Source organism: Alexandromys fortis, unplaced genomic scaffold (assembly GCF_014885135.2).
Source record: "Alexandromys fortis isolate MF-2015 unplaced genomic scaffold, M_Fortis_MF-2015_v1.1 scaffold_167, whole genome shotgun sequence".
NCBI lineage: Eukaryota > Metazoa > Chordata > Mammalia > Rodentia > Cricetidae > Alexandromys > Alexandromys fortis.
Genome location: NW_026068050.1, coordinates 2,126,361 through 2,136,930, shown reverse-complemented (window position 1 = coordinate 2,136,930; position 10,570 = coordinate 2,126,361). Strand labels below are relative to the sequence as shown.

Here is a 10,570-nt window from a genome sequence, read left to right as displayed (position 1 = left end):
CCCCCCTTTAAAAACAAAACAAACAAACAACAACAAAAACAGATCCAAATCATTTTGCATCCTACACAGAGGATAAAGCCCTGTCCAGTGGGCTGAGACGACTTCAATATTAAACCAGGCACAGTCAACCCCAACATGAGCACAGAAACCAGGTAAGAAAGACAGGATGGATGAAGAGAAATTCTCCCAATGAAAGAGCTGGATCTGAGAGAGGAGAAAATGAGGCTTCAGGGTAGGAAGAAGGAAAAGCTGTTAAGGGGCAAGGTTGGAATAGCAAGTGATTCGGTTCTGTCTATAGTTGCTACGCTGGGCTTCGTTAGGATGGTCCAGAAGAGAAACAGAAAGTGGAGCGCAAAGTCTACGCAAAGTGCACGACGAAGTTGGTTCCACTTTCCGCAGACTACGCTCTTCCCTCCTCCCTCCAATCCACCTCTAACTCCGACCCCAGCCTAAGACGAGGCTGTTCTCCTCCAACGTCCACGTGGGGGCAGCCGGTCTCCGCCCCGCCACCAGGAGGACTTCCGCGTCCTCGCCGCCCCGCCCCCTGGCAGTTCTGCGCACGCTCGGGAGCCATATTCGCCGCGGATGCTTGGCCATCCGTGTTGGTTCTTCTCCAGCTGAGTAAAGCGGCGCCGATCTGCACCCCTCACTGTCTTCCTCCGGTGAGGCTCGGTCCCCTACGGCCCGCGGAAGCGTGGTCGCTGTGTCCTGGGCGGGGGCCATTTCCGTGGAGACGACGGCCCAGGCCGGGGCGGCCGCCACCGAGGAGCCGTGGGCACGATGACTTTGCACCCGCCTCCTCGGTGACCGGCCTGCCAGGGACTGGACCCCGCCGCCCGCGCGGCCTGGACTGCGGGCCCGGGCTCTGGGATCCCCCGCGTCGGTGCGAGGGGTGGGGCGGCCCTGCGAGTCCCTTCGGGAAAGTGGAGCTGCGGGGAAAGTCCAAAGCTTGTGGCGCCGGCACGGGGCGTGGAGGTCGAGCTGTGTTCGCAGCCTAATCGAAACCCGGCGTGGCCTGGCTGCTGTGCTCGGGGCCACCTTTCTGTTTCTCCTACACGTTGGAATCGACTCCTGGCAGGTTAGCTTGCCGGACGACTTTCCTAAAATGTCAGTTCTTGGGTCCTTGCGCCCAGTCATTCGACGGAGCCGTCAGGAGTTAAGAGATTAAGTTTTCACCTGAGCACCAGACCCTTCAGATGTCTGTTTAACTTTCCAGCCACGATTCCTGGTTTCCCATTATTTGGCAGTATAGGAACTGAACTCAGGGTGCCATTTTTCCACAAAGGCAGAGCTTCCATTGCTGTCTTTCGAAGAAATGAGGCCCAGGTTTACTACCTGCCCCTACACCCTGAAATTTAGGGCCATATCAGGCTTAGGCAATTTGTCTTGTCTCTTATCCGCTCATTTCCACTTCATTAACCTTTCTCATCCTGCTCTACTTGGAATGTCGTTCCCTTCACCCTTTCCCAATTTTCCTTCGACCTGAGGCTTTTCTACTTACTTTTGTCTCTCCCATCTGTGATTTACTCTCATTCTCGGGCTTTGTTTCACAAAAACTTACTTGCTGTCCATCCCTTCTTCCCACCCCACCCTCGGTTACTTTATGATCTGTGTCCCTCTTCTTAGAGAGAGAGACTTGGCTTTCACCTGTAGTGTGGTGGTTCAGCATCCAGTATAGTTCCTGATGGCTGTCTGATGCACAGTGTTAGCTGAATGAGGGTGTGGAGCAAACGATTTAAAAGGTAGAAGACACTTTTCACTCTTTGAGACAGGGTTTCTCTGGGTAGCCTTGGAGCCTGTCCTGGAACTAGCTCTTGTCTACTAGGCTGGCCTCGAACTCACAGAGATCCGCCTGCCTCTGCCTTCCAAGTGCTGGGATTAAAGGCGTGCGCCTGGCTAGAAGATACTTCTTAAATTATGATTTTTTTTTTAATGATCCTATTTTCTTTTCACAGGAGTTACATAAAGTTCAGAAGCCATGGTGAGTTCATGACACGTTTCGTTTAATTCGTGCCTGTTGAATGCTGCGGCTTGTTTGCAGCTAAGAGACTGACAGGAGAAGTGAAGCAGCAGCAGGTGGAGGTGGGGTGGGGTGGAATGGTGGCTTCCTCCCCTGAACTCAGCACCGGGACACAGCTGTAGGTTTGTGGGCTTCCAGAAGCTGACTGACTTCAGTGACAGGCATCATCGCTCTGTTTTTCCTTTGCAGTCTCGAAGATATGACTCCAGGACCACAATATTTTCTCCAGAAGGTAAATTAGAAAGTTTAACTTGCTTCAAAGAAAGTTTTTGTTTAGTTTTTTTTTTTTTTTTCAGTATTATACTTTTAGCGGGGTGGGGGAGGGGAGCTACACGTGTGTCTTTTGGTGTTAGGCTCATTCTTTTTGTACTTTGAAATAGCTGTTGTCCCTAGGTTGAGTAGTGAAACTAAGGCTGTGACTGTGCCCGCTAGTGTCTGCTGGATTCTCTGGATCAGCACTGTAGGAACACAAAGGGACGCTGGGTCTCGCTGTTTTGCAGGTCGGTTGTACCAGGTGGAGTATGCCATGGAAGCTATCGGGCACGCGGGCACCTGTTTGGGGATCTTAGCCAATGATGGAGTCCTGCTTGCCGCAGAGCGGCGCAACATCCACAAGCTTCTGGACGAAGTCTTTTTTTCTGAAAAAATCTACAAACTTAATGAGTAAGTGGATCTTGGGGGAGAGTTTGCACTGTTGGGATTGGCATATCTGGAAAGGAGTCTTCTGTGTGAGATGGTAGAACTGAAGGGAGTAGATTAATTTTTTTCTTGTGAAAATGTGTATTTGCTTTATTTTGCTTGAAACCTCCTCGAAGCCTCGCTTATTGTATTATGTCTCAGTATGTTCAGTATGTGTGTAATTCACTTCGAGTGCACAGCTAAACAGTGCAAAAAGGCATTGTGCAGTGATAAAAGTATGTACTTCCTGGTCACACAGATTTGGTTTACAATTCAACGTTGATCAATACAAGGTGTGATGCTGCACCAGTTATTTGACTTCTTGGGGACTCAGAGTGGTTGTCGAAATCTAAAGAAACAAAATAGATGAGCGAAATAAACCCACACAGTGCCTAGCAAAAAGCAAGCCCCGTGGTATTGCTTAGAATGACAGTAGAGATCCTGGAGAATTACACTGACTCTTTACCAAAGAACCGGGATTTGGAGAGCTGGTCACAGTCAGCCACACAGTACATCTAGTTTCTGGTCAGGTTGAGTCTTGGGACTTTGTTTTTGTGGAGGACTGGCCGTGCTACATAGAGACTTTGCCTTGTGGGGTAGGCCCGATGAATGCTTGTCACTGAGGCCTATCTAATTATTTGTTTATTACAGTGTTGGAGGTGTATACCGTACATTCTGACCCTTGTCACACCCTGTCCCTACCATCCCCGTCTTCCTTCTCCTTCCCCACAAATCTTTCTTACGGTTAGTCTGTTTACAGATTGACTGACATTCCCAGGGCCATCTGTGTGACCGTGGGCTGAAAGCTATGGGAGGCCGGTGGGCTTAGCAGTTGGCACATAACCAAGGACAGTGATTCCTCCTTTCTCAGAATCTGTCAGCAGCTAAGAGTTGCAATATAAAGACAGGATCCTATGAGCCTCTTCTTGACTGATTATTGGTAGGATTGTGGCGAGTCTTTTTCTGTCCCGGTAGCCAGCTCCCAAATAATGACACAAAGACGTCTTATTAATTATGAAAGCTCAGCCTATAGCTTAGGCCTGTTCCTAACTAGCTCTTATAACTTAAATTAACCCATTTATATTAATCTGCATTCTGTCACATGGTGTTACCTCTCTTCCATCTTGCCCCTCTTGTTTCCTCTCTGCCTCTTGGTGTCTCCTCGGAAATCCTGCCTGTACCTCCTGCCTAGCTATCGGCCATTCCTCTTTGTATTACACCAGTCACTGTATTCATCTTCACACAGTGTACAAATATCCCACAGCATCCGGTCTTGCCTGTGCCCAAAGCAGTTGTGAACTGATGATTTCAGTCTAGTCTACAGCCCACTCTTTGTCTTCCCGGCCCCCTTCCCACAAGCCTTGTCTGAAAGCCTTAGAGAGGCAGTGGTATAAACGATTTCTTTAGGGCTGTCCCACAACTGTCACTTATCCCCAGCGTCATAGACACCCATGATATGCACTTACCAGCACTTAAGCTGAGGCTTCTCTGATTAAGGCTGGGGTCCATTTTTGTCTAAGAGGAAAGGTATAGGTACTTAGAAGGCAGTTGGGTTCTGTGCCAGGTTACATAGCCACCAGAAAGACACTCCTGCATGGGCCTCGTGCTCTCACGGGCCTTTGGCACACTCACTTGACAGTGTCCTTCCCCTACAGTCACTTTAGGCCCTACTCAGCGACTGGAGCACTTGTTGAGGCATAGTCCCAGCAGGTAGCTAGACCATGGAGACCCAGGGAAAGCTTTGAGAACCGGCAGAAAAGGGAGTGCATGCTTAGACAGCCCGTGAACCCCCACCCTGTGTCTCTTCCCCTCACACCTGTCAGGCCAGGCAGTGAGAGTTACACCCCAGTGGAGTGGTCTGTCCACTCAACAAAGCCTTTTCTTGGCTCCCTTGCTTTAGCTACTTAGTGTTCCTTCTCTTGCCTGCTCCCGAGGGCAATAATAAATGTGTCTGCTGAAGAACTGAGACTGTATTTGTTTATCGTTTGTGCTGAATGACATTAGCTAAACATCTCCCAAGATCATGATCTTCTAGCCTTTTCCCTGAGGCTGGTGCTGCGAGGAAAGTTGGGGAATCCCTCATAGATCTAGGTACTTCTTAACACTCAGAAATGCCCTAGCAAGCATCTTTCCTCTTACATTGGTCTTTTTTTTTTTCCTTCAAGGGACATGGCTTGCAGTGTGGCAGGCATCACATCTGATGCTAACGTCCTGACTAATGAACTAAGGCTCATTGCCCAAAGGTACGGATGGAGTAGTGAGTCACAGGGCTCCAAGGCAGGGTTTAAAGTTGTTTAGAAAATCCCTAATTGGCCAGGTGGTGGTGGTGCACACCTTTAATCCCTGCAGAGGCATTAACTCTGTGAGTCCAAGGCCAGCCTGCTCTACCTCTACAGTGTGAGTTCCAGGACAGTCAGAGCTATACAGAGAAAGATACCCTGTCTCGGAAAAAAAAAAAAAAAAGTCCATTAATTGAAAAGTGTATTTTTCCTAATCAAACAAACTTACAAAATTAAAAATACTGGTACACGTGAGAATACTAGTATTCTTTTTCTCCCTCCGTCCTCTTCAGAGTAAAACTGACTGCTACATTTGCCCCCATTATATATATATATATATATATTTCCAGAGGGCACTTCCTTGCATTGTATATATTTTCGAGAAGCCTGTTAATTTGTCATTCTCTTTACCATAGGTATTTATTACAGTACCAGGAGCCAATTCCGTGTGAGCAGTTGGTTACAGCACTGTGTGATATCAAACAGGCTTATACACAGTTTGGAGGTACTGAGTTTCTTTGGGAATACTCTGAAAACTTAAAACATTCTATAAGGAATAAACTTTTGCTTTGTTTTGTTCTGTGTTAAGGTTTTTTTGAGGTTGTTATTTTGGTTTTGTTGGGTTTCTTTTGGGGGTTTTAAAATATATTTTTAAAAATATTTTTATTCTCTGAGATTCCATACAATGAATTTTGATAATATTCACCCACCATTTCCTTCCACATCTATCCTCCACCTACCAAACCGCCCGACTTTATGTTCTTTTCTTCCCTCCCACTTTCCTCTTTTAAATCCTGCAGTCCAGTTTGTGCTAAACAAACGCTCTGGGTGTGGGACCTGCTCTGTAGCACTGTCACTTTAGCAAGGGCCACACCTGTAAAGAAAATGGCTTCCTCTCCCAGCAGCTGCCAATACTAGAAACTCATCAGCTGGAGGTGGGACGTCATGCCCACCTCCTTCGGTATCCCTCCTCCCATGTGCTGTCTAGCGTGGGTCTTGAGCATGTTGTCACAACTACTGCGAGCTCGTTTGTGGCTTCCCTGTTGTGTCTGGAAAACATTGATTGTCCTGTCACCCACCATCTCTGGCTCTTACAGTATTTTGTCCCTTCTTCCGTGATCACTGGGTGTTGGAGGAGTGATGATGCCCAGCTTAGGCATAAGCACTCCGAAGTCTCTTACTCTCTACATGTTTTGTTTGTGAGACATTCACACGGTGTAGCCTAGACTCACCTGGAGCTCTCTGCATCCTTCTGCCACAGCCTCCTGAACCCTGGGGTGCAGATATCGCCTGTTCCATGAAAATCTGCTTCCACATGCCACAACAGGATGCTTCACTGCCAGAGTAGCCTTTTCAAGTCTAGAAACAGATCATTTTTACATAATAATGAAATTCTGCACGGGGGTGGGGGGCTTCAGTTTCCTCATTTCCTCCCTAGCTGGAGTCCAGCTCCTGGAAACAGAAGTGGCATTTGTGACTGAGCTTATCTGTGGTGGCCAGAACACAAAAGCAATTTATGCATGCCTAATTCCACAGACAGGCTTGGGCCGCATCCACGGGCAGCTCTAAATTGAGGTGGTTGGGTTTTAAAATTGAGATTATTGATTTTTTTTTTTCTTTCTTAAAGGAAAGCGTCCCTTTGGTGTTTCTCTGCTGTACATTGGCTGGGATAAACACTATGGCTTTCAGCTCTATCAGAGTGACCCAAGTGGAAATTACGGGGGATGGAAAGCCACGTGTATCGGGAACAACAGTGCTGTGAGTATCTTTGTGATGCTGACATGCAGAGAAGGCTAAGGTCTCTGCTTTTGGGGTGGCGTTTAGTGCAAGAGAGTCTAACAGCATTTAACACCAGTGTCAGCGTGGCCTCGGTGTGGTCTCTGCTGCTATATGCTGTAGTTTGTTGATGATATTTATAGCTAAGTGATAGTTTTCTTTTCTTTTTTTTTTTTTTAAATATTTATTTATTTATTATGTATACAATATTCTTTCTACGTGTATGCCTGCAGGCCAGAAGAGGGCACCAGACCTCATTACAGATGGTTGTGAGCCACCATGTGGTTGCTGGGAATTGAACTCAGGACCTTTGGAAGAGCAGGCAATGCTCTTAACCTAAGTGATAGTTTTCAATTATAAGTTGTAAGAACTTTTTTCTTATGTGTTAATTCACATCTGAACCCTGTTTTGTTTGTTTGTTTGTTCCCCATTAAGAGATAGGGTTTCTCTGTGTAGCTTTGGAACCTGTCCTGGAACTTGCTCTGTAGACCAGGCTGGCCTCGAGCTCAAAGTTCCGCCTGCCTCTGCCTCCGAGAGCTAGGATTAAAGGCGTGCGCCACCACCGTCCTGCTCACCTCTGAACTCTTTCCAGGTTCAAGGCCTTCAGAACACTGGTCACCCTGGTCCCTTCCCCATCCATGTTACCCTTCCCACTGTCAACATTGTTTGTACCAGTTGCAAAGCTGATATGAATTTAGGCAGTTGGTGTGTTAGGCCAATCCGTCGTACTCTCCCCTAAATGCACAGATTTGAAGGAAACTCTCTGTGTTGATTCTTTGTTTTTTTTTTTTTTTTTTTTTAGGCAGCCGTGTCAATGTTGAAACAAGACTACAAAGAAGGAGAGATGACTCTAAAGTCGGCACTTGCTCTCGCTATCAAGGTGCTAAATAAGACCATGGATGTTAGTAAACTGTCAGCTGAGAAAGGTAAGCCCAGTCCTCCTGATTCATTGAGTAGCTACAGCCTTAGGTCTTTAATGAGTTTTAGTTTATTGAAGCAGTTACCTTAAGGGACACTGGAGACTCCATGCTGTTAAATGACTAAGATTAGCCTTGATGAATTGTAGAACCACAGGCCTGTGTCATAGGGAAGACTTAAGGATTTGAGCCTGAATGTAATTCCTGTTTTGGAGATCCTGTGCTTCTGGCTGGCCTTGGCCTCACTATTAGACCAAAGCTGGCATCAAGCTAGCAGTGACCCTGCCTGTGCCTCCAGAGTGCTGGGATTACAGGTGTGCATCGCCATGCCTGATGGAAACTGCTTTGTTTCCATCACTGTCATTGTTTTAAAAAGAAATTAGGGGCTGGAGAGAGGGCTCAGTGGTTAAGAGTACTGACTGCTCTTCCAGAGGATCCGGGTTCAATTCCCAGCACCCACATGGCAGCTCACAACTGTCTGAAGATCCAGTTGCAAGGGATCTGGCACCTTCACACCAATGCACATAAAATAAAGTTAAATAAACCATAAAATTAAAAAAAAAGAAATTAGGAAAGTTCATTAAAAATAGTGTTGTATTGTTTGAATACTCTGGCTTGTTCCTTCTGGTCAGCACAGCTTGTGGGTCAGAACAACTTCTGACCTGGCTTTACTGGGTAGCACAGATGTTTGCTGAGAAAGTTACTGGGGGAAGAAAAGATCCTTAGGTAAAAATGGTAATCAGGGTATCACAGGATCAAAGGTATTCTGTTCCCATAAAAATGTGAGTGTATCGTTAAGAGTATAAACTGTGGGAGAGTAAGAAAAAGACCATGATGCGGGTAAAGAGAGAGTAAGCCATTCTGCCTCTGACAGTGTGTGTTTGTGTTTTTAGTGGAGATCGCCACACTAACAAGAGAGAATGGAAAGACTGTGATCAGAGTCCTCAAGCAGAAGGAAGTAGAACAGTTGATCAAAAAACACGAGGAGGAAGAAGCTAAAGCTGAGCGGGAGAAGAAAGAAAAAGAACAGAAAGAAAAGGATAAATAAACAAAATCACGGATTTTATAACTCCTTAGAGGCACCAATTCAGTTAGGCGTGGTCCTGGCCTTCTACCCTGGAAAGGTTTTTTGTTATTTTTTTCTTCTTTAACTTGCCCATCGGGGAAATAGGACATTACATACTGAATTGGGTCCTTGTCGTATCTGTCCAGTTGGATCTTTATTGTAATGATGGACATCTTTATAGACATCTTAATCTTAACACATAATTTTTTGGAATAAAATTTAGAAAGATTGGTTATGGTGAAGGAAAAATTTCTCTGTAGCAATAATTGTTGAAGATACCACAGTTGGCCAGAGAAATAGCTCAGCAATTAAGAGTGCACACACTACTCTTGCAGAGGACCTAAATTCAATTCACTGCACCCATATTGGTGGGTCACAGCCACAACATCTGCTGGGGGATGCAATGCCCCTGGCGTCTGCACTTATGCATAGCCTACCCACATGCAGATACACATGATTAAAAATGAGTAAACAAAAGAACACCAGGGTTTCTAGAGTGATTAGGTATGTATACTATGACTTACCCGGATTTTACAAAGTGAGCAGGCTACTTGCTGTCTCTAGGGACTGGTTTGAGACTGAACAGTTAGACTAAACAGTACCTTAGGGTATATCTGCATGTCTGTAAGGAATACTGAGTCTTGACCCTGGAACTGAGGCTGCCCACTGCAGCCCCAGCCTCAGAGAAATAGCGTGGGAGGAGTTGCAGCCTGAGAAGTGGGACCAACAAGGAAGAGCAGCTCCAGTGAGGCCAGAGGGAGCTCCTTTGCTAGGTTTAGCTCATTCTGTTCACTTGCGCTTCTGTGACTTGGCAGAAGGAATGGAGGACAGTTGTTAAAAATGTGGTTCATGGACTCCCAGCCGGAATAGAATTACAGGAATAGAACCTGAATTCAGTCTCTGCAGTTGGTTTTTCGAGACAGGGTTTCTTTGTGGTTTTGGTGCCTGTCCTGGAACTAGCTCTTGTAGACCAGGCTGGTCTTGAAGTCACAGAGATCCGCCTGCCTCTGCCTCCCAAGTGCTGGGATTAAAGGCGTGCGCCACCACCGCCCAGCTAAGTCTCTGCAGTTGAAACCCAGTCCCATCCTGTTGTCCTTGCACTTGCATCCACCTCCACCCTAGGGCACTGGACCTAGAGTCTTGGGCATGGTGAACTGACAGTTGGGCACAAAGATGCATTCCCCACCTGATTTGACAAGCCGTAGATTGGGGCTCTTACGCTTGTTAAATTTGGAGAGGTAAGTTTTGCACACTAGCATCACCTGATTGGCTTTTCAAACTTGGGCACAAGCTAAACTCCATGCCCCTTAGCTTCAGGGGATCCAGACATAGGAGTGGCTTTAAAAACCTGGGGTATTCCACGACAGCAGGATGAGAGCTGATTTCCTTAGCTAGTGTCTGTCAAATACAGCGTCCAGTGTTTTGGGTTTTGTTTTGGATTTTTTTTTTTTTTTTTTTTTTTTTTTGAGGCAGGGTTTCTCTGTGTATCCCTGGCTATCCTGGAACTCACTCTGCAGACCAGACTGTCCTCGACTCAGAGATCATCTGCCTCTGCCTCCCAAGTGCTAGGATTTAAGATGTGTGCCACCCAACAGGATCCCAGTTTTAAATCTCCAAAGTACATTGAAGTAATAGCAGTTTCTTGCAAGGTGTGTGTTAGTTTATTTTTAATAACTTATATGTGTGTGTGTGTGTGTGTGTGTGTGTGTGTGAGAGCGGACAGAGACCAGGCATCCAAGATCCCCTGGGCTGGAGTTATAGGTGGTTGTGAGCTGCCTAACATGAATGCTGGGAACTGAACTCCATTCCTCTGCAAGAGCATTTACTCTGTCTT

General features: G+C 46.4%; 1 protein-coding gene across 1 annotated transcript; it reads left to right on the top strand.

Moving 5' to 3' along the window:
- Positions 1–546: 546 nt before the first annotated feature.
- On the top strand, positions 547–8,969 carry Psma4 (proteasome 20S subunit alpha 4). The gene is made up of 9 exons (XM_050119422.1): positions 547–662; positions 1,956–1,981; positions 2,210–2,252; positions 2,521–2,683; positions 4,864–4,941; positions 5,394–5,482; positions 6,605–6,735; positions 7,556–7,679; positions 8,564–8,969. The coding sequence occupies exons 2-9, from the start codon at positions 1,979–1,981 to the stop codon at positions 8,716–8,718; spliced, it is 786 nt and encodes a 261-aa protein (XP_049975379.1). The 5' UTR covers positions 547–662; positions 1,956–1,978; the 3' UTR covers positions 8,719–8,969.
- Positions 8,970–10,570: the final 1,601 nt, after the last annotated feature.